Here is a 24352-nt window from a genome sequence, read left to right as displayed (position 1 = left end):
CCAGAGCAAACAGCCATGAACAGAGCTGCTCAAAGCCAGCCTGTGATGGACTCCAGCTCAACTGTATACGCTTTATTTTACTGGCTATTTTTCGGATTGAGAATAAATAAGGTTATATAAGTAGCTGAGTTCTGAACACTATTGGTGACAGATCTACAAAAATATCTTGAAATGTTTCAGATATTAAGGAATGTGGCTTATTACTTTTATGTACCTAAAAACTGATAAGCTCTTACCTAAAATGTATGAGATGGAGATTTCAACAAGTCTTCCCTGATTACAAACTGCTTCTAAAACCAACTTAGGGCCAAGAAAGAAACAACGACAAGAAAGATCTAGTTCCTGACCCCAATCTCCTGAGGAAGAAAAAAATCTGCAAAAAGCTTGCTACAAGGCCCCACATGAAGGAAGTGCAACAGAGCTGAAGGTGCTCAGAGAGGTGCCGTGATCCACGAGACACCCAGGAAGGCTCCAGGGGACATGGCGTCAGGGAGGAGGCTGGAGGAACAAGTGGGTTTCAACAGGCAGAAACGTGAAGAAATACTGAGGAGTGGCAAGGCCTCTGATGACACAGAAGCTGGCAATTCAAACAGGCATTTCTGATCAGGCCAGACTGTGAGGGATTCTAAACACCACCACTGTTAATCTGAAGGTCTGGGGGAGCCACTGCAGAGGAGGAGGAGCGCTTCAGGGGTCCATGCCGACAAACACAACTAACTGCTCTAAGGATGTAAGGTGGGCTACTGAGGACAACCAAGAGGCCAGCCTAGGAGACAGGAAAAAGGCAGGGCCTGAACAAGGGTGATGGGAATAAAAGGTTCAGGAAAGACTTACTGAGGTACATTTCTGAGGTACAAAATGAGAGATGCAGCCATGGGCAACATGGGAGGGTTAAGGGATCAAAGAAGGGTTAGAAGCTGGGTACAGGGGCGCATGCCTGTAATCTCAGCAACCTGGAGGCTGAGGCAGGAGGATCACAAGCTTAAAGCCAGCCTCAACAACTTAAGCACCCCTGGGTTCAATCCCTGGCGCGCTTGCACGTGTACACACACACGCACGCACACAAAAGGCAGGGTTAGAAACGGCTCTCTAGCATCTCTTGACTATACTAGACTAGACATCTGGGTTACCCACATGGGGACCCACCACTGGAGCACTGGGAAAAAGGCATGGTGAGTGAAGGTGGGGAACGACACTCCCTTTAAGACTGGGACAAAGCATGGGACAGGGGAACGACACTCCCTTTAAGACTGGGACAAGAGCGTGGGACAAGAGAGTCATCTGGGCTGTGCAGGACATCGTCAGGTGTCAGGAACAGGTTCTCAGGCAGCAGACAAGAGAACTGCCGAAGATCCAGATACTCTCAAGTCAATAGCCACGTGCCTATTTTTAGGTTAAAAAAACAGCAATAGGAAAATTTTTCTTTGCATCTTACTGTATTAACTAAAGTAATAATCACATTTAATAAATAAGAGAGAAAATGTTAAAAAGAATATGTTGCTGACGTTCTTTTTTTAGGTAAGTTTTTTAGTTGTAGATGGACACAATATCTTTATTAACTTATTTTTATGTGGTGCTGAGGATCAAACCCAGTGCCTCACACATGCAAGACAAGTGCTCTACCACTGAGCTACAACCCCAGGCCCTGTTGCTGGTGTTAAGATGCTTTTCTTAATTTAAAATAAATTGCATTGCCTAAGACAGGCAAGCTTTAGATCAACCATTGTAAAATGAAAACGCTTCTGACCCAGCTGTAAAAAATAGTTCCCCCAGGGACTTTTCTTGGTCTAATTGTTTTCACAGCTGTCTTTTAAAAAGGGGGGTGTGCAGGATAAGGCATAGTAAGTGATGTTCTGTAGCAGTAGGCAAGTGTCTGGCTAGTGATCTGCCCCATAAACACACATATACACATATTCAACACCTACCAGCAACATTTGGAAACCATCTGAAAGCAGTGTTCAGACCAGAGCCCAAGAAGTGCATCTGCAGGTCTGAGCAGGATGGCTACCATCAACACTCTGCCTCACTGTAGTAACACAGGAGGAATGCCTGCCACAGCACACCAGCTCTTCAGCCTCATGCCTGTCCCAGTGGACAGGGTCCACCACAGCACCCCTCAACTGCTCAGAATGTGCAGCTATAGATTCTCAGAACGCCAGTTGCCAGCAGGATGGGACTAGTGTTCACCCCGTAGTGGGAAGCCCTGAGCAGCTGAGAGAAGACCTGAGATACTGACTGATGCCAGACCTTCCTCAGACATTTGGCCTATCCCCACTTCTGAGTTTTCACACAGCTAACTCCCTCACTCTTCACTATGAACAAGTAACCAAGGATCGCCAAGGAAAAATTATTTGGTTTTTTTTTCTTCAGGAAAATTCCCCAGGACTACAAACCCCAGTTTCCAGTCTGAAGGGCTCTCCAAGCAGCCAGCAGTCTGGGCCGGAGTCTAGCCTGGAAAAGGCACACAGCCCAGCATGCCCACCTCCTGCAGGTTTCCTGGCTGCTTCCCCTATCCCGGCTTCCTTCTCTGGTCACCTCCTGGGGAGCAGCAGCACAGGAGGGCGCTGTGCTGCTGGGTCTGAGTGCTGCAGGTCTAACCTCACCTTCACTATGTTCTCACAAGGACTGGCCGCTTACTTGTATGGGACTTAAAAGGCCAGGCTGGAAACTACACTCGAGGAAACAAATTTCGTCTAATTCTTTGTCCAGCATGGGAGTGAGGTGGTATGAATCCCTAGAAAAATGGCAAAGGGAGATGCCAGGATGAGGTGATCAATCCAGAAAGATCTAGAAGCAACTTCTTTAGGAAGGCAAAATTACCACAATATCTGACCTTCGGAGATGTCTTGAGAGGAGACATAGACGCCTGGTAAAGAACTTGGGGTCGGTCAGCGGTAACTACCCAGCATGCCAGACAAACAAATGCTAACTCCAGGGTAAAGAGGTGTGAGAAACAAAGCTGCCACCTGGCTGTAAGTGGTATTTACACAGTGTTAACAGGTACCTGCTGAACACTGACATAACTAAAATTACAACGCATCTTTACTGGGAGGAAAGGTTTAAAAAAAAACCCAACACTAAAAAGTCGAGAAGTAGCACTACAGACAACATTAGACAGTTTTATATTGAAATAAAAAGGCAAAAGTGGTTGTCTCAGAAGAGGTGACAGGAGGGAGGGGAGAGCGGAAGAGGGCAACGGGCAGTCAATGATCTTTTTTTTTTTTTTTTTTTCTTTTTTTTGGGTACTGGGGCTTGAACCTGGGGTGTTTAACTACTGAGCCACATGCCTGGTGTTTTTTTACATTTTAATTAGAGACTGGTCTCACTCAGTTGCTGGGGCTGGCTTTAAACTTGTGATCCTCCTGCCTCAACCTCCTGAGCCACTGGGATTACAGGCCTGCATCACTGCTCCCAGCATAATCAGTGATCTTAACAGACCCAGAGAAATGTTCTGCTTTAAAAACTATTATATAAATGTAATTATACACACACACACCAATTTTTTAACTGGTACCAAAAAGGTTTTAAAAATAATATTCAGGACATTAAAACTATCTGATCTAATATTACATACAAATGTCTATACGTAATCATGTCTTTTTCCTAGAGATGGATTACTACTTTAATAAAAACTCTCAATGGTATTGAGTAATTCCTAAGGCTAAGACACCTCTTCCACAATTTCCTAGCCAGAGCACATGTGGCCTAGGACCTGACACACTGCCTTGACTGAGCTGCTGCAGATCCAAGAAAAGGTGCAGTTGCACAAGACTTTGCAGCAACAGTGGAAAAACTGGCCCAAAAGGCAAGTTCTGCAGAAGGAGACAGTTGTTGGAAAAATAGTTTGACCCAAAACGCAAACCTTACAAACAAAATGGATCACAGATACCCCCACTTCTCAAAGCTGCCCACGCATACCTAGAACTCAATGTGTATTTGTTGAAAAACAAATGAATGAATTCTTAATTAGAATTCACACCTCCAAGTTTTGAGGTTTGGACAAAGTCCAGACAATGTTTATTGACACTATGCAGTGGGTCACTTCCCATCAACATCAGTTGTACAGTAACCATCTTACTAGACCTTTATCATGTTATCAGGGTTGGTGATATTCAGGAACACACTTCACTGTCTGCCTCCATTAAATTTCAGGTGTAGACAAAGCAGACCATCCCTGCAAGATGACTTTCAATCAGGAGATATCAGAGCTGATAAAGTTCTTGGGGTTTTGAAGAGCACACAGTTCAAAGGCAAGACTAATGATCTGCTGAGAGAGTAAACCATTCTTTCAAGTACTCTTTACAAGAAAGGATTCTTTCCTCAGTTCATGAGTGATCTTTAATGTCTTCACTTTATGGTAATTTTCCCACTATGAAGATCACTTTGTGTGCTTCAGGCTTTCAAGGTCATTTCTACATGCTAGCTACTGTGAATTCTCAATCTTTTCCAGGGGTTCCCAAACTCAGCAAAAACCTCCCAAAGGAAATGGGGGTCACATGAGAAAGCTCTAGCATGCCATTGCTGCACAATATAGCATGATGACCCCATCCCTTTGAACCCTCTGCACTATTAAATCTGGGTGAGGACTCCTAAGCACAAGAACACACTCGGAGGGCACACATCCCAGCTGAAGCCGCTCTGCACTGTACCTGAAGAAGCTCCAGGACAGGGGCTGGGGTTGTGGCTCAGTGGAAGAGCATCTGCCTGGCATGTGTGAAGCACTGGGTTTGATTCTCAGCACCATATATAAGTAAGTAAGTAAATAAAATAAAGGTCCATCAACAACTAAATACATACACACACACACACATGCACACACACATATGTATTTATAAAAAGAAGCTCCAAGACCTATAAATACAAAGACCACTTCCACTCAGCTTGTGAAAGGACACAAGGAAGCTGGAAAGATCCTGTCCAGTCTTCCTCAGGCTCAGGTAAGAAGAGCAGCAAGATGGATGCTTCAGGAAGAAAGTGACCAAACAGGAAGCATTCATGTTTTAGACATTTCAAGGCACACACATCCAGGGGGAAGGTGCACAACCACCTTACTTACCATATATAAGTAAGTATATGAAGATCACTTTGTGTGCTTCAGGCTTTATGTACATAGACATAAATTTAAATACCAAGAAATTTTTAGTTTCTGTTTCAATACTGATATAGTATTTATGCAGTGAAAAAGGAAGCATAAAAGTCACCTGTTTACTTAAGGCAGAATTCTAAAAGTTAAGATTCAAACAATATATTAAAAGAATGAAGCAAACTGATGAAGGGATGTGTTAGGAGAGTAAGGAAGAGAGGGCGGCAAGGACACAGTGAGCCCGATCCATGCAGAAAGCACAGCACCCAGAATGCCCCATCTGTCCCTGCACGTTACAGTTGAAAAATCTCAGTGACACTGCAGAAGCTTCCCAATATCACACAACCAGCGAGCGAGATGCCCAGAAACAAGACCCAGTCATTGAAGTCCCTGGGTACTGGGGAAGAAGAGAGTGAACAAAAATAAGCACAAGAGTCCATTATCTTGCATTCACTTGCCTGGTTAAAAACCAGAGGACAGAATAAACAAACACCTGAGGGCTCCTCATGGCTGGTCCAGGGCTACAAGGTCAGGGCCAGGCTCCCACACCTCACCTGTGCCCTGCCTGCCTGCTCTACATGCAGGAGAAAACAGGCCTTCCTGTCTCAGGAAAAACTAGAAAAGTTCCTCACCTCTGCACAATGTCAGCTAGGAAAAGTGCGAACCTTATTCATTGTAGAACTGATATGTGTCTATCTTCACACCAGGAAAGGGTAGGCAGGCAACAGGCACATGCCAGCCCGCACACCCCAAGGTTAAGTTACTCAGGTTAAGTAAGAATTGGTTACCTCCAGAATCATAAACAAGTCTAGTCAGCACAAAGAAAAACAAACTTACCAGGATATTTAACAATAAAAGGAATAAGTAAATTATAAGACATTCATAAGACAATATGCATTATCTATTTGATTATAATGCTTGCTATTACAGTTTATAATTTTATGAGAGGACAAAAAGGAAGTTCACTAAAATATTAATGATGCCTTTCCCTGGATAGAAGACCATGGGTGGCTTTCTTCTGAGTATTATTTTCCAACTTCCAAGTTTCCCATATTGATCATATACCATGTTAAAGGCAAAAAAAGAAAAAAACAAAACACCTACATGCATTTTTAAAGTAAAAAGAAACAAAAAAGATACAACTTACTATCAACAAAAGTGTAGGAAAAAAATCTATCAATATTTTCTCTGCTGTATTAAATCTTACCTTAACTTTCTTTTTCCATGTAGATTTTTGCTTCTCCTCTTCTTCCTCTATTAATTTAAGAGCGAGTTCTTTGTTAACTTTTGGTAATTTCTATGAAGGGGAAAAAAAAAAAGTTAAGACATCTACATTTTGGCTTTAAAAAAGTTAACAGTTCTTTAAGGAGTATAATTTCACAAGCAGGAGATAGCTAATTCCCATTTCTAAAATTAATTACACCCAGAGAAGAAATAACATGGACACAAGGGATGTTACAGGTAGGCCATGTGGTACAAAAATGGTAGCCTCCACCTGCTGTGGGGAGCATGCGTCCTCCCTATGTCTCCTCCCAATATGCGGAAAATAAACCGGGAGATGCTGCCTTTGACCTACATTAGCCACAGAGGGCCTAGGACTCTTCCCGATCAACAGGAGGCCACAGGTCTTGCATTGAAGGCTTGAGCTCAAATGCAAATACTGCTAATAATACTCACTGCAGTTTCCTGTTCTGACATGACAAATTTCTAAAAGGAATTCTAGATGTTAGTTGGACAACTCTCATGTAGTTACAGTATATCTACTGTCCTCTTCCACTTAGTATTTTCTGTTCCACAGCATATTAGGTAAAATACAACTCTGACAAGTAGTGCAAAGAGCCGGGGCAAAAGAACCCCTCTTAAAATTTTTTTTGTGGTGCTGGGGATTAGAACCCAGGGCCTGTGCTTGCAAGGTAAGCACTCTACCAACTGAGCTATATCCCCAGTCCCCCTCTTAAACTTTTGAGGGTGGGGGATGTAGCTCAGAGGTACAGCACCTGCCCACTATGTGCAAAGTCCTTGATGAGATCTCCAGCACCACACACAAAAATACCCATATTTTAAACAGTACAGGAAAAGGAAAAAACATTGAGGGAATTTCAGAAAACAGTCTTGGCCTGAAAATGAGTCTTGGCCTGAAAGGGTACATGTATATAAAATATATACATGCATACACACATAGGTATTTTTACCAATGTTCAGTTATAAATATTTGTATCACTTGGTAATTGAACTTAATCGATGGTGACGCCAGAGACACTAGTAGGCAGGAGCAGTCAGACAGGAAGCTCCTCCCCGTCTGCTCACTGTCTGGGCCGGCATCACACAGCAACATGGAAGCAGCAGGTGGCTCCGGCGGCAGCAGGGGATGCCCATTTGCAGTTTCCAACATGCCCAAGTCCATCCTCATTATTCCTAAAGGGCACCAGCCTGCAGCCCTTCCTCAGAAGTCTAGGTCTCCCTTCCAGGGGCCTCTCCTCTTTCCTGCTGCACAGCTCTGAAGTGGTAGCCGCTCTGCAGTTACCACCTCTCCTATCCTTACTTCCATGTGTTTGCCTTTTCAGTTCTCTGACACCAATTAATACTTATATTAAATTCTCTTTACCTATAATATAGCTGGTGCAGTTTGCTTCCTGACAGTCTAATGAGCATTCCAGTGATCCGGACTGCTGAGAACCTGCAGGTGTGTCTGGAAGAAATGCAGATCAGCAGAGCTCTCACATCCCCAGCTGGAGTTGTTTGGAAAATACCATGGGATGTTCTTAGTGGGGGTGACACAACTGGGCATTTTATATTATTTCTGACCTCACCATTACCATAGAGTTCATGATGGCAAAACTAAGAAGAGTCCCCACTTCCACAGTGAGCAAAACATACCAAAGTATGAGTAAAAGATGTAAATTAAAGACAAATAACCATGGAGAGGATGGGAGACTTCCTTGGAAGAACACACAAGATGAAAATTAGCTTTTCTCTCCAATAAATTCAATGTATAATCTTTACCTTTAATTGAACTCTCTGTGCACGTGTTTCTTCTATCTTCTGTCGAATTTTATCTTTCCTATATTCTTCATAAGCAAATGGATTTACCATCAATTTCACCTTTTCAAAAGGAGAAAAAAATGGCGAGAGAATGGTATTAGCAGCAAGTTTCATATATGCTGGGACTATTATGCCTAAGGACAGAGTAAGTATGTTCTATGAAAGCAAAAGTAGAGAAGAAACAACTACAGATTGCTCGTCAGTCCCTAAAACACTATAGCTTTGTATTTACCTTGTGATACAGTCTGATGTCCATGAAAAATCCATGCATATATGCCCGGAGAAAAGGTGATCCAATAAGATGTGTAAGTCCTGGGAAAAGTTAATCAGGAGAGGGAAAGTCCTTATGAAGTCTTGATTAAAAGCAGAAAACAATTTGATTATAATAAGATTTCACTTCAGAGTAAAAACTAGGGATTAGAATTAGTAATTTTCAACATCTATGGAGAATATTTAGTCTACTTCATTAGTATCATTTTAAGTACCTTACTAAGCATAAAAGTGATTGTCACAGTTCATAAAAGTTTTTATGAACTATGACAAATTGGCAAACAGGGTTCCTTATATTCGTGGCTCTCAGATTTTAGGATTTCACTAACTGATATAACTTAAAAAGGAATATTGGGGATCAAGAGTTAAGTTTCAACTTTGTACTGCAAAAGAGAAACATCATTTCCTAAAGCAAAGGACACTGTCACAACAAAAATGAAGAAAGGGCATTAAGTCTTCCCAAGAAAGAATAGCAGACAAACTTATGCCCACATATCAAGCACACTTATGCACATTAAGACCTACATTATTTATTTATATTATAAATACATGTATTTATATTGTTAAGACCTATATTACACACCCACTTCATCATGAACTCAAGGAAGGTTCACTGCCAATCAGTGTCTGGAAACCTGCCTTAAATGACACCCTTTGTAAGGTTTCAGATTACTGAGAATTAGTGGTGCTGGTGGGCACATAGGATTTTCTGCCAATGTCCCAGGTATTATTTATTAATTGCAAATATTCACACAGAATAATGTTATAAAATTATATATCTCAGAGTAAGACCATATGGGATATACCTACAAGAAAAGTAACTTTGGTATAATACCAAGTGACTGCATTTATAACAAAAACATTACTCTGATCTCAAAAATTTAAAAATATATACCCATGGCTCTGAAAATTAGGTACTAGGCAAAGTCACCTGGTAGAACAGTTAAACAGCACACAGTACAGAGAAACATAAAAAGGCAAAATTAAATTTAGGGTAATTTCATGAAGTAATCATAAGACTTGGCCAGAGAACTTTTTTCCTAAAATTCATTAGGTTAATGAAACTGCAGGGGTTGGACCTTCACAGTGGAGTCCTAAAAAAAGAGGGCTGAACTATGACAAAATGCACCATGCCAACAACCTAAATTTATGTACCCATTTTGATTATTATCTAATCTTTCCTCAAAATGATGGTCTGATTAATTGTCAAATTATTATCAGTGATAGCAAAATCATTTTTGTTTACTTATATTAAGTATATAAAACTTCTATTATAGACCAAGTAAGGTCATAAATAAAAAAACACCAGAAAGCTTTTCACAATTCTAAACAGAATCTGACAACAGCAGCATTTCCCAAAGAGTACTGGTCCCAAGAGATCTTCTAAGGAAAAAAAAATTGAGAAATGTTTCCCTGGAATTTAGTGTACCATATTAACAGGTCTAAGAACTTCTAATGGAATTGATTAAACTTAGCTTAACTTAACATTTCCCAAACTTATCTGCCATGCTTTCTAGTTCAACTGTGATTTTGTTGACTATTCTATTTCTATAGTTTTTCTTAAACGGGCAATATAGTTACATTTGAACAAAATGGATCTAAACTTATAACTAACTGCTTTCTTCACTCAAACACAGTAGAGAATGAAAAAGTACCCTGAATGTAATGAAGATAGTTAAAAAACAAACAAACAAACAAAAAAAAACCATAAAATAAAATGACTTTTTCCCTTCCAACTTAAGGGTGTAGCTGAATGTGACACTGGACATTACAAAGATTAGTTATGTTGGCAGTACTTGCGAAGGTACTTCTATAGAAGACACTATGTTACCCTGCTTCTTTTGTAAGTCATTTACTAAAGGCTGAATGCAGCTCCTTTCTTTTAAAACACATTAAAAGTTAAATAACTATTCTGGTGGTAACTAGTAGAAAATAATTCTGTCTGGACTAACTGCTATGAGCTACAAGTTATAAATAATGCTTTAAGAACTGCTCAATTAATCTAATTATTACATGACTCTATTCTTTTAATATTCAACTGCTGTTCTCATCTATTTTTTCCAAAGGCAACTAAGCTGCCCAGACTTGTGGAGAAGGAATCCTCTAAGTTTTCCTACTCTCAATAATTTGCTATATAGTTCTCTGCCAACAACAGAACAAGATTAGTAAAATCTACTCTCTTTATCCTACAAATGAATGCTGGGCAACAGGATAAATGTGCCTTCCCAAGGGACTGACAAGGCTGAGGTAAAGAGATGGAATCTGGGTTTAAGTCCCAACTCTCAAGTATACTAACTCAGAGGCCTAAGTATCTGCTATAATTAGAAAACATTTCTTGGCTTGTGATTTTTTTTGGGGGGGGCGGGGCGGAGTATGCTGGGCATTGAACCTAGGGCTTTAATCATAAAGTAAGTACAGATTGAGCATCCCTCATCTGAAATGTCTGGTACCAGAGACGTTTTAGATTTCAGAGTTTTTTGGATTTTGGAAGACCTTACCAGCTGCTATATTTGGATTGAGTGCAGCCTACAGGGCCGTGTGTTTATAAGGCGAGGTCTTCAGAGTGGTGCTACTGGGAGCTGGTGGCAACTATAGGAGGTAGGCCTAGTGGAGAGGTTTTCAGATCACTGGGATGTGTCCCTGAGGTGACTGTGGGACCCTGGCCTTCTTGCTTCTTTGTGATGTAAGTAAGCACCTTTGCTCGGCCAAGCACTTCCACTGCCTCCTCAACACAGGTCTAAAAGCCATGGGTCTGCCTGAACATAGCCCGCAACCTCTGAAACTGGGAGCCAAAATAAACTTTCTTTATACATTAATTACCTCAGGTATTTGTCAGTGATAGAAAATTGACTCTCACATTGGCTGAGCAGCCCTGATCTGAAAATGCAATGCTTCAAATTCAGAAACTTTTTGAGAGGTGCTCAAAAAGTTTGGATTTTTCAACATTTCAGATTTTGAATTTTTAGATTAGGATACTCAATCTGTATTGTCTTCTATATCTGAAGATTTGATGGATTCTAAGTTTTGGATTAGGTAGTTTATAAACAAGTCTAAAAGGGAACCAGAAATCATTTACTTGCCATCTCTGAGATATTTTCAAAACCATATTATACTTAGCATTTGGGGAAAAAAAAAAAAAAAAAACACTGCTTTGCTGACGTAATTTTCCTATACGTAGGTAGTATACTCAAAGAAACCATTTCTTCTTTAAGATACAGAAAAAATCTAGAGATTTTTTCTGGATTTACCTAACCTTATGTCTAAGCAGAGATTATAAATTTGACAATTTATAGCACATTTAATATCTGGTTTGATAGGAAGGGAACATTTGGAAAATCAAATAAGCATGGCCCAGTCAATTTTAATGTTCAAAACTAAAAGTGGAAAAATTTTTATAAGGATGTTGTAATTCTTTTTACCTAAATTTTCGAGATCTTTCTTGGTGACAAATTTGTAATCATCATAAACTGTGCTTTCTGGATTCTCTTCTAATTCTTCTGTCAAGTTGTCTAAGAAGGAACACCACCGAGGAGCAGGACCCAAAACCTGTTGGTGTTTATTAAAGGTTAGCAAGTACACATCCTTATCATGTCAATCAAGACTTAGTTATTTTACAATAATTTCCTTAAATACAATTTTAAATTCTTATTTCTATCAGAAAAATTGAAATATAATACAGATAATGAACATGTAGATAATGGAAAAAATCTCAGCCTGAGATACAAAGATATTAATGGATATTCTTACATTGGAACTATCAAAATACGGTTCCATAATTCAGGCACTTATAACCTTCACCCATTCATCCATCACTTCCCTCACTCAACAGAGTACTAGAATTATGCAAAACATATTTTGTACATCAGTTTTTTAAAAAATTTATCACCTATAATAAATGAAACTTTAAAATGAGAATTACCTTCTAAGATTTTTCAACTAATTACTTAATTATACTCCAGTCTTATAGTCTGCTTCATTTAATTCATTAAAAATTAAAATTCTACAGCCATGGGGGGTGGCCTGCAATCTTAGTAACCTGGGAAGCTGAGGCAGGAGGGTCACAAGTTTGAGACCAGTCTGGGCATTTTATTGAGATCCTGTCTCAAAATAAAATAAAGAGGTGGGGGCTGGTAAAATAGATGAGTGGTAGAGCACTTGTCTGGGTTCAATCTTCAGTACCAGAAAAAAGAAAACTAAAATTCTAGGCTACAGTTAATAACAATATATTGTATTATTGAAACTGCTGAGAGTTTAAGAGATTTTAATTGTTCTCATCACAAAAAAACGTGTGTGAGATAGCACGTTAACTAGCTTAATATAGCCATTACATAATCCACAGTACCCACGTTTCCAAACATGCTATACACGATTAATACATTAAATACTATTTTTATTTGTCAACTAAAAATTAATTTAAAAATTTTCCATACATGCGATTCTTTAGATGTAACTTAGGTGGATAGGACCCACGAGTTGTCCCAATGAAAGGTTGAAGAATTAAAGCCTAAACAGAATTTATAACCAACTAACAAAATGTGAATAGTTAACCTTGTAATCCCACTATTTCCATGAAACTCTGTGATTGTTGAGTACTTTTTGTTGATACGAATCTTCCCAGAGCAATGCTGCACCCCCAAGATCAAGGCTTACTCCAAGGCAAGTCTGCTCGGTCAATGGGGCAGACACACTGCTACCAATAGAACCCTGGGCACAGACAAGAGGGACTTCCAGAGATGATCCACCTGCCCCATTCCAGTGGCAATCACCCACACAGGAAAAAACCCAGCTCATCATGGAAGTTATATATCTAGCTTAACCTTTTTGAAGAAGGGAAAACAGGAGGAAGAGTTAAAGGAAAACAGCCCCTGATAACATTCTCTTCAGTTTAACAAGGCAGATATTAGACATGGCCATACTCATTTCAATTATGTTATTTTGCCTGAGTAGAAAGGGTGGTTCCTGTCTCCACCACAAAGGGTATAGGGCCCATGAACATGAATACTAAGTCTTAATGAGCACAAAAGGAGTCTTATATGAAAAGTTTCATATTAGTGCAATTTGTACATTTTTTAAAAACAGAAGTTTTGACACACCAAATGGTTTGACTCAATAAAAGACTAAACTTCAAGAAATTCAAAGCATTTTTAAAAATTCAATGCACAACACTTTTTAAAGGAATTGCTATCTGTTAAGTAAATTTTAGGACAGTAGCTTGAAGTCAACAAATATTTACACCCAGTGTTACCACATATAAAGCACGTGCTAAACCAGAGACACTGACCATGTGACCACAGTCTCTCTGGAGGAGTGCAAAATCTAGCTGCAGCAGAAAGGTGTGTGCCTGTGTGTATGTAACACGTGTGTGTCACAGAGTCATGTGCAGCAATGAACTGAGACTGCACTTAGGCAGAGGCAGGTGTGCCTGGAAGGACTTCAGGTCTGAGTGAACACACAGGCAAGCTGGACACATCTCTGGGCAGCCCGAGAACAAGTGCATGCATGCTACTGCAACCATGGGGGCTGTCAGTCAGTCATTAATCTGCAAGAGCCAGGCTCCACCAGATGACGGAGCACTAGCCAAGAAAGCAGGATTCTCTCTCAGTATGAAAGTACACTATTACCACTTTTCTAGAACCCAAGACACTGTCTTAGGAAGTGAGAACTACGTCTGCTTTGCTAAGTGCTGGATTTCCAGCACCTATAACAGCACCTGCCAAGCTGTAGAGCAGGGTAAATATTGGATAAATAAACCCATTCAAACACAGGGCACACATGGATTTCATGTACAAGGGTTCTAAGATGTAGAAAGTCTTCTTTGACAAAAGTATTTTTCAAGTGGTCTTACGTTACTTCCTCAGGTAAAAACACTGACATACCCCATCATAAAACTCTTGGATATAAGAACACTTTCTGGTGGAATTTAGATCTAGTCTGACTCCTAAACGCAAGGGGACACCAGCTATCCACAATACTTCACAATATAATACAGGCGTCCCTCAATATTCTCAGGGTATTGACCAGAACTCCAATAGATGCCAGAATGTGCAGAAACTCAAGTCCCTCATACAAAATGACAAAATATTTGCTTATAACCTATGCAAATCCTCCTGTGGACTTAAAGTCATGTCTAGATTAATAAACCCCCCAAATACCTGTACATGTTCAGTACAGATATAATTATTTTTAGAATATTTTCAACCTGTGGTTTGGGGGATCTGCAGATGCAGAACCCACAAATATGAAAGAGCAACTGTAGCTTTACCTTTAAAGCAGTCATAAACATGGGCTTCAAAGAAAATGAAGTGTGTACTGACTTCTTTTGAGGGTGAGGAGTAGGAATAACAAAATATCAGACCAGATCTGAATTTATTTTTATATGGTCTTCTTTTATAATGTTCCATTCTTTTTGATTAGCTATCTGATTTTAATAGAACTATTCTAAATTGCCTCTCAGGAGACAGGTCTAGTGGTGATAACTAATCTTTGAAATCAGATTCATAGCCATTAAATTTTATGGGAGGAAATATTTCCATCAAAAAAAAAATGAAAACTGGTAGCTGGCTTTATTAATCACACTTCCCTAATTCCTTTACAGAGTGAAAAACACCAGAACCACCATATCAAAGTGGAAATTACTGATTCAGACTGGCATTAACTGCAGGTTTTATCTACCCTAGAGTTTTCCTCAGAGGCCTGCCAGAAAGCTGCAAAAACAGTGGTCACCTTAGCCAGTAAGGAGGGCTTAACTCTGATGTGCTTACACTGACCACATATTAATGTGCAAAAATTCCATGCTGTTGACAAAGTCATAACATAAAAAACCTCATTAAACCTCAACTAATCCTTGGAAATACATTAATTTACTTCTTAAATTTGGGGTTTTACAATTTGAGGAAAACATCCTTTTAACCACTGATGAACTATTACTACCACATTGAATGTTCCAGGAGCTCTGGGCTGGGATGCAGTTGAGTGGTACAGGCATGGCCAGCATGTACCAGGCCCTGGGTTTGATCCCAGCACACCAAATCAACCAATCAATCAATCAATCTATATTTCCTATATGTCATCAAATTATTATATTCTATCCTTTAGCTAAAAATGATTATTGCTTATTTATCTATATTTTAATGTATCTTAAGAATTTTGTTTCAGAAAACTGGGAGACTGTTCTATTTTAAAGTTGTTATCTGTTAATGACTTTCCACTTTTAATTTATAAGAACTTCCTAAAGTCACATGAGAGTAAAAGTAAAAAACTGAAAAGGGATTCATCAGATTGCTAGAAGGGGACAATGATAATTCTATCAACAATCTAAATGGAAGTGCTTGGTTCCCAAACATGAAAAGAATCTACACCTAAAGAAGGTGACTTTGGGAAGGTCTCTGCTATAATGCAGCCTCATGTCTGCCTGTCCCAACCCGTTCAGGGAGAAGAACCAATTCTGAAATAGATGCCACCAGGTCAAGACTATCATCTGCCTTTAAGATGTGAATTATACAACATTTAGTTTTAAAACTCAAAATTCTCACAAATTCTGCTAATGGGCAGACTGATGAGGAGTAGAGTAGAAAAATTATGAATGTTAAAATTCCTAGGGAGTTGACAAGATTTTAAAAAGGAGGAGGAGACTGGGAATGCAGCTCAGTGGTAGAGCTCTTGCCTAGCAAGTTCAAGGTCTAGGTTCAATTCCCAGTGCCACATACAAAAATCTTGGGTGAAACCTGGGACAGTGGTCCACAGTCAAACCCACCACCATGTCTGCAGCAGAATCCATATATTTGCACCACTAGGTTTGGGAGAAAGAAAGGCTAGAAAGAGCCTCATCATTTTGTTTCATATTTTAGTCCTAGTAATTCAGGTCAGGTAGAGTCAGATCAGGTTTTGCCACCAATGAGTTACAAAAATAAATTTCAGGGTTTTTTTTATTTGAGAATTATAGATAAGAGATGATGAAGCTATACTGTAATATAAATATACATAGTAAAATTAGCTATATACAGTAAATACATACTAAATTTAGTTATCCTATAAGTAAAGGAGCACTATTATGATTAATGATAATTTTTCTAATTGTACAGTTTGCATCTCCAGGGGGAGAATGGGATTTTGCAAAATAAGATGATAAACTCTATAACACAAATTACAAGAAAGTTTCTTTTTCCAATATTTCCTCCATTATGGGTTGAAAGACCCACTAGCACTAGCATATATTTTCAAATTCTGAAAGCCAAGGCTTTATTATAAAGGATCCTAATCCTAGGACCAGAGAAACTACTGAGAGCCAGAGGGAGTGGCCATGTCTTCAGGCAAGTAGTTGCATTTGCAGTATAATGAGCTGCCTAATTGCACATCCAAGTTTACATGCATTTACGTAATTATGAGTCATTTAAAGGTACTCTGCTTGTAGTGGTGTCTTCAGTTCCTAAAAATCAGATTAGCAAAAGAACAATTTAATGTCAACACTTTTAAATATTTATTTTTAAAAAGGAGAAAAATATTTTATGTTCTAATTTGATTTTGATTTAGCTTTTGCAAAAACAGTGAAGTGAAATAAGAAAAATAAGACTGAATTAATTTTTTTAAAAAAGTAAGATTGCTTATGACACTGTCTCCAGGTTGACATACGGAGGGCAGGTCATCACGAGGCTCTGTGAGCAAAAAACGGGCACAAGGTGCCTAGACTGACGGGGTGGGGGGCGGTGGAGACAAGACGGGCAGACGCTTTAGCATAAAATCTAACCCAACTAAAGAGCTTTCCATTAGCACCAGCACCCTGCCTCCCCCCAGCTTGTTGCAAGTGCTGTAAATGATTATGAAAAGGTATTGCACAGTGGGTCAGAAAGCCACCCTGAGGGCAGGAGAGCAGGCGCCCTCAGGCTGTGGGGCCAGCAGGCTGGGCAGATGGGAGGAAGTACGGGCCCAAACTAAGCAGGTGACAGAGCTGACAGGCACCTTGTTCCCACCACCCCAGTGGAGACCTAGAACGATAAAGCTGCCCACATGGTGGGGAAATGGTAACCACAGGCACAGTGACCTGAGCAGTAGGGCTGACCTGTGGACAAGTGTCTGCCAGTCAGATTGACCCTTGGTTCCTTTTTCCAGCTCCTGGAATGCCACAAGTCAAGCATATGTTGCCGTACTTCCACTCCAAGCGCTGAACCCCTAATGCCTCACAAAAAAACTTAGGGAACTGTGATGGGCTGACAGATCTGTCTCCATGAGAATGTTACAGGCCAGACTCTAAGGGAAATGACTAAACAGACTCCATTTTGCCCTGAGACTCCATGTTATATAGGAAATAAGCTTCTCCCATGAGAACACCCCGCCTCTGTGCCCATCATCAGTTACTTGGTGTGACATGTTTAATAATATACAATGGCAACTTCTATGTAGTAAAGAATTGCTCTCTTTTGATTCCTATTGCTCCTAAACAATGTACCATGTGAACAGTGATTGTGTGGATGTTAGGAACCATTCTTTAGTTTGTACCTAGGTAAGGGTCATTCTGACCCACTTCCCCCTCTGTCGATGATCTCATGATGTTAATGTGTAATTTCGAATCATAGCAACAGACACTTATGATTAATGTGATTTTTGGTATAAGAACCCCTACAACCCTGTGGTCAGGGCTGTTCTCCCAACAGTCAATTTTTGGGGCATTGTGTGAGACAGTCAGCTGGCCGGCTTAATAAAGACTCTCAAATTTGGACTTCTCAGTGGTGATCGGTCTGTTCTTAAGTTGCGCCCCATAACATTTGGAGGCCCCAGCGAGACCTCGCTGCCTGGTGGGCAACCACTGCTCACCACTGACCTGGGAACTTCTGCGGAGGGGAGAGGCCACAGCGTTGCTCCTAGGGGAAGACCTCTGAGAGACGTTCCTCAGCCCCAGGCTGCACGGTCTGTGGAGCCCCGCCCCAGGACTGAACTAAATTCTCCGACAGAGTCATCTGTTTCTGCACCCCTGGGGGTCTGGTAAGTCTGTTTCTGGTGGATCCGCATCTGGGGACTCTGAGGAAGGCTGGACGCAGCATTACTTCCTGAGTCCGGGACTGGCAAGACATTGCTCAGTCCCTCTGTTCTGGAATCTGGAGTGGCCATTTGTCTGTGTCTTTGGTGTTTTACCTGTTCTGTGTTTGTTTGTCCTTTTCTGTTTTTTTGTTGCCTTTAAGTGTAAGCACGGGTCAGTCTCCCTCACATCAGTCATGTATGTAATGTACAAAGCTGCTCTCCCCACCCTTTCCCATGCAGCCATTTCCCTGCCTCCCAACTACTGTCAGTCTGAGAACATCCTAGCTAGCTATTGGTTCATCAGTCAGCTTGCAAGTCTCCTTCTCCGTTATTGGTCCCGTTAGCCCAGCGGGACTCTTAAAGATAGCTTCATGACCATCTTTTCTCACTTGCTTTTCCTCCTCCTCGCTTTCCACTCTCTCTAGCGCGCGCCCTTTCTCTTTCCTTTCTCTTTTCCTCTCATTTTCTCTCCTACCCTGCAGGGAGACACTCTGTTTGCTTAATAAATTTCCTTATGTGATTTCCCGTGTCCAGCGTGGTTTCGTGGGATTTCCTTACAATGTACTCCCCTCCAGTGCATGTTAACTGATTTCCAGGAATTTCAGAAGAGAGCCAGTGATTACGGAACCGGCTGCAATATCTTTTCTCTCTAAATTCTGTGAGAAAGAATGACCAACTTTCGAGGTCAGATGGCCCCCACTGGGGACCAACAAATTGTCTTTGGGCAGCCTGAACATCCTGATCAAATGTTTTATAGTCAAATCTGGAAAAAAATGGTTAAAAGAGTTTTTAACCATGTTCACTGAAGCTTACATTAAAATGTAAACTGCTGCCAACAGAAACTTCCAACTATTGGTGTTGGTCCACCAAGCTGCCAGGCCCAGCATGCCTTCCACAGGGACAAAGGAGAGTAGGGGTTGGATCACATGGAGTCCCACAGGCCACTGCAGGCCTTCACCTTTTAACTCTGGGGGAGATGGAAGCCACCAGAGGGCTCTGGACACAAGACTGACATGATCTGACTTGTATTTACAACGATCACTTTGGTAAAGGCTGGGGACTTGCTTGTTCCAGTCATTTAAGGAAAGCTCTGCCAATCATTAGCTGACAAGCAAGCAAACCCAATACAGACTTTGGTGGCCACAGAGAGCAAAGAAATTAGAGTTTACAGAATTAGTCCAGCAGGGTCACTAAATAAACAATGACAAATCCTGGGAAGGGAAGAGATGGAGTTCCACAATTTCCAAATTACCTTATTTAAAAAATCTAGTTTTCAACAAAATTACAAGGCACACAAAAAATCAAGAAAAACATAGCCATGTGCAGGAGCTGGGGAAGAGCCAAAAGATTGTCTTTAGGAGCCAGATTCCATTAGCAAGTCAGAAAGACATTCGGCTACTGATGAATGGATGGACAAGATGTGTTGTTGCCACACAATGGAGCATCACTCAGCAATAAAAAAGCAATGGAGGACTGACATACAACCATGAACCATGAAAACAGTATGCTAAGTGAAAAACAGATCTAATGTTTTATGATTCCATTTAAATAAGATGTCAGAAAACGCAAACCTATGGAGACCTAAAGGAGATCAGGGGTTGCTGGAGGTTGCAGGGGTGTATGAGAAGAACAGGGAGTAACCGTAGAGGCTTTTTCTTTTTTGGTGTAATGAAATGACTAGAAATAGAAACTGGTGCCCACTGTGCAACTCTGAATATACTAAACCCACTGGATTTGCAGGGTTTAAGTTTAAAAGGGTAAATAAATTATATTTTAATAAAGCTGTTGTTTTAAAAAATGTAGTTAAGGATCACACTGTACTACTTTATCATGTCTCTTTAGCTCTCTCTAATCTAGAAGGGCCTCTCTAGCTTCCTGCCTACACTGTCTAGGAGTCAGGACAGCTGACTTGCCAGATCCCCACTGTCTTGTGGATTTTTTCTCACAATAAGATTATACTGATTGCTCCTCATAACTAAAGCCAGTTAAGAGTTTTTGGCAAGAATCTCATGGAGGATACTACTCCAAAAGAACACTTGAAACTGCTTCTTCAGTAAGTGGCTTATGATTAATATTTGTGAAGTTGTGTGTTTATCATTTTAATAAAGCTTTATACTTTTTGTATTTTTTCATTAGTTTTTGAATTTCTAATGTAAAATGAGGTTCCAGGAAGGGGAACCCAACAAGGGTTTGTTTGGGGACCATCTCCCAAGAGCTGGTTAGGCTTACGTTCCTGACAAAGCTACCCTGGGCTACAGAGGAGAGGCCAGAAAGATGGAGGAAATACCTGCTCACACATAAACTGCAAAGAAAGGAAGGCCAGAGGTGGGCATGCTTGGCTTCTTTTCAAAAGAAGATGATAAGAAATGACCTTTTAGCAAACTTAACTGAAAAGATGGACTATATGTATAAATAATCTTGTTTCCTTATTTCACCAAATGAAAAGACATAAAAATAATTTTAACATTTACTTAAAGAGATAGGATTTATCAAGGAAGATTTGGGGAAATCAAAGTAGCAATTTATTGAAAACTAAACTCATGTCTACTGGAGATTTACAAACTTTGACCTTCACTGCATTCAGAACAGGCATGCTTAGTGAAAACCAGATACTACTGCTAAATTTAGGAATGGGGAAAACAAAATTAATCTCAAATGAACCACTGCAGTTTATGTGAGCAAACATTCTATTCAAAACCGTGAAATTCCTTCAAAAAATAAATCTTAAGATTAAATCTTAAATCTTAAAGTTCTCTTAAAGTTCTCTCAAGTATTCCAAACTAGATTTATTCAATCTAAGTTATTCTAATTTGAGGTAGAAATGTATAAACAAGCCAGGCACAGAGGCACACACCTATAATCCTAGCAACTGGGAAGGCTTGGGGCAGAAGGAGCACCAGGTTTGAGGCAGGCCTCGAGCCTTGTCTCAAAACTAAAAGTAAATAAACAAATAGACTATATTTAATACATTAAATAGCATATATGACTATGCATATGTATATATGAAATACATATGTATATACACACATATGTACTATAGTCATATATATGACATATATGTATACACACGTCATATATACATACAGTCATACATATGCTAATTAATGTAGGTATATAGTCATATATACAGTCATACAGTCATATATACAGTTACATGTATACACAGTTATATATATATATGACTGGGAATGTAGCTCAGTGGTAGAGCACCACTGGGTTCAATATTCAGTACTAAAAATGCATAAACAATACATTAAATAACATGGAAAAATTCTCAGCTTCCATTTTCCTTCAATGCTGAAGAAAAAAAGTCAATCTTAACACGGTCCCAATCTTCTTCAAAGTCCACTATTAGCTGAATAAGAAAAACAGATGTTTCTTTTAAGCCTTCTCATGCATTCTTTCCTGAAGAGGCTGACCTTACACCTCAGTACCAACCACCATTTGATGTTTATCGTCATGTAACAGTTTAAATTCCAGAGCAATTTCTTAGAGTTCACATCCAGAGTCTGTAATAACAATGACTCTAAGCAATCTTAAGGTCCTCTGCTTCCAGCTTCTTCCTCTCCCAATTTCCTAATTACACTAAAATGTTAACCTTGTGCATGCACACATGCACGTGCACACATACACACACACACACTGGGTACCAAAGGCACTGCACCGATTTTATCACACAAGAATACACTTATCTTTCTGATCACACACCTGGCAATGAGCCCTCCCCAAGATCTTATTTAGTTACTTTACTCCTGCCAAGAGCCACAGATGGCGTAGTGCATTACCCTTGGGTAGCACATCAGCAATTTCCGGTTCAACCCTACTTCCTTGCAGGCAAAGGTGTTGATTAATAAATTTTCAGTGTATTCTTATTGCCTTCCAAATTTTAATTCTGAAGGCTAGGTAAAAACTAAGGCTATCATAATATTTAAAAATACCCAGGGACGGAAACTGGGCAGAAACAAAGGAAGACTAAAACTTTAAAAAGGTTCTATGAACACTTTCTCAAGGCTCCACATCTTCATGGTGCTATTCTAAGGTCAAAAAACATGCTGCCACCAGTTAGCAAGAACTTGTTATCTCCAAGGGTCAGGTACGGAACTAGGAAATCCTGAAGAACACACTTTAAATTCAAACAAAGTAAGATTTCCCATATGTTCCCTAAATAAAGGCAAAGGAGAGCCTGAAAAGAACCCAATTTGGTCTCAATCATATAAAATGTGACCACCACCAGAGTACTTAAGTGACTGTGTACAACCCCGGCTGCAAGTCTACTTCAGTGTGAAATGGGCACGCTGTTCTGAGGAATCCACCACGTGACAACATCAAGGACCTCATTAAGATAGGAGAAGTGTGCAGGCCTGTGGGGAGGGAAGCGGTGTGCACATACTATTCATCTTTTTTTAGTGAAGTCTCAGGATGGATCCTAAGGGCTTCATGTAAAATTTAACGATCTTCATGAAGACTTTGAAGAGCTTTATAAGAAAGACCATACATATAACAAACTGTAGGCTCAGAATGAAAGGAAAGCCATGTAGTTCGGTAGGGATGATGATTAGAGGAAAAAGACCAAATGCTGGAGCTGGACCAAAGATCTGACTTTGGGCTCTTTGACAGAAGGAGATGTGCAACAAGGAAGAAAGACCGCTGACTTGATAAGGGGTTCACTGACAGGTCTGGAAAGAGAAATTCAGTCTTGGAGCTAACCTCAAAGCAGCACATCACTGACCTGGAAAGGGGCTCCAATAAAGAATAGCACTCTTTAGGTGAGGTTTACAAAAGAAACTTCGTGACTTTTCAATACCGAAGAAACAGATGTAATTTATGAAGGCCATGGTAATGTGGTCCAAGCAAGTAGCTTAAAGACTGGACGTGACTCTGGAAGAGCCCAGAGCTACACTGTCCTACACTCCTACATGGTAGTCAGTAGCCACATATACCTATTCACATTAAAATTATTAAAATTAAAATGAAATAAAATTTTAAATCCAGCCCCATAGGCACACTAACCATACTTTGAGCACTCAACAGCCACCCAAGGCTAGCAGCTACCACAGGACAGGGAAGGTGGAGAATCAGCTCAGGAACACTGGTGAGGGCTGGGGTTGTAGCTCAGGGGTAGATTGCTCACATAGCATGTGTGAGGCCCTAGGTTTGAACTTCAGCACCACATAAAAATCAAATAAAGATACAGTGCTCACCTACAACTAAAAAATTAAAAAAAAAAAAAAGAAAAAAGAAAAGAAACATTGGGGATCTGCTTTGGTTCAGAGAATTGAAAAATGAAGGTGTTCTGTATCCTTACTAGGAAACTATGCAAAAAAATTATGATACATCTATACAACAAAACACTATGCAACCATTAAAAAGAATAAGCTTGATGACCAGAACAGTATCTTGTAAAATGGCCAAAAAAAGCCTTTCAGAAGAATATCATGATGAGAGCTGGATTCATTACGAATGCAGGAGTATGAGTGTTGGAAGAGACTTGCCTCTGCAAAGAGTATGGACCAACGACTTCTTCCTAATGGCACAGGGAAGAGCGGTGATGAAGGACTCTTCCTTCCTAGAATATGGTTTTGTAATTTTTTTTTTTTTTTTAGAGCATTTTCTTCTAAAGCACAACTAATAACATCCTAAAAGGATTCAGATACAGGTACAGATAGAGATAACTAGTAGTTGACAACTGCCTGCGCTGTCAGTCTGAAACATTTATCCTTTCAAATATTCCTGTTAAAGAAGCAGAGACACAGCCCAAGATTTGGGACTGAGGCCATCAGTGAACAATGGTATCGGTACTTAACGTTATTAACTGAGATGAGACCTTCAGAGTACAGAAAATAAAGATGATTTTTTTCCTCCAGAGAAGTCAAGAACCTAATCCATAACCTTTCATTCTTTCCATGTAGATGAATCAGAAAAATGAGGAAAATTCCCTCCCAGAAA

The 24352-nt window shown here is 40.0% G+C and overlaps 1 protein-coding gene across 1 annotated transcript in view; it reads right to left on the bottom strand.

The window, feature by feature from the left end:
* Positions 1–24352, bottom strand: part of Nol10 (nucleolar protein 10) — a 92419-nt gene that overhangs the window by 15379 nt on the left and 52688 nt on the right. Inside the window, exons 14-17 of the mRNA XM_047523315.1 lie at positions 11815–11941; positions 8358–8437; positions 8087–8185; positions 6291–6380 (exon numbers count right to left, since the gene is read on the bottom strand). Coding sequence (XP_047379271.1) covers positions 6291–6380; positions 8087–8185; positions 8358–8437; positions 11815–11941 — 396 coding nt within the window. The remainder of the gene's footprint in view (positions 1–6290; positions 6381–8086; positions 8186–8357; positions 8438–11814; positions 11942–24352) is intronic.

Source organism: Sciurus carolinensis, chromosome 13 (genome assembly GCF_902686445.1).
Source record: "Sciurus carolinensis chromosome 13, mSciCar1.2, whole genome shotgun sequence".
Classification (NCBI taxonomy): Eukaryota; Metazoa; Chordata; class Mammalia; order Rodentia; family Sciuridae; genus Sciurus; species Sciurus carolinensis.
Note: the sequence above shows the minus strand (reverse complement) of the source record. Positions and strands in the feature narration are given on the sequence as shown.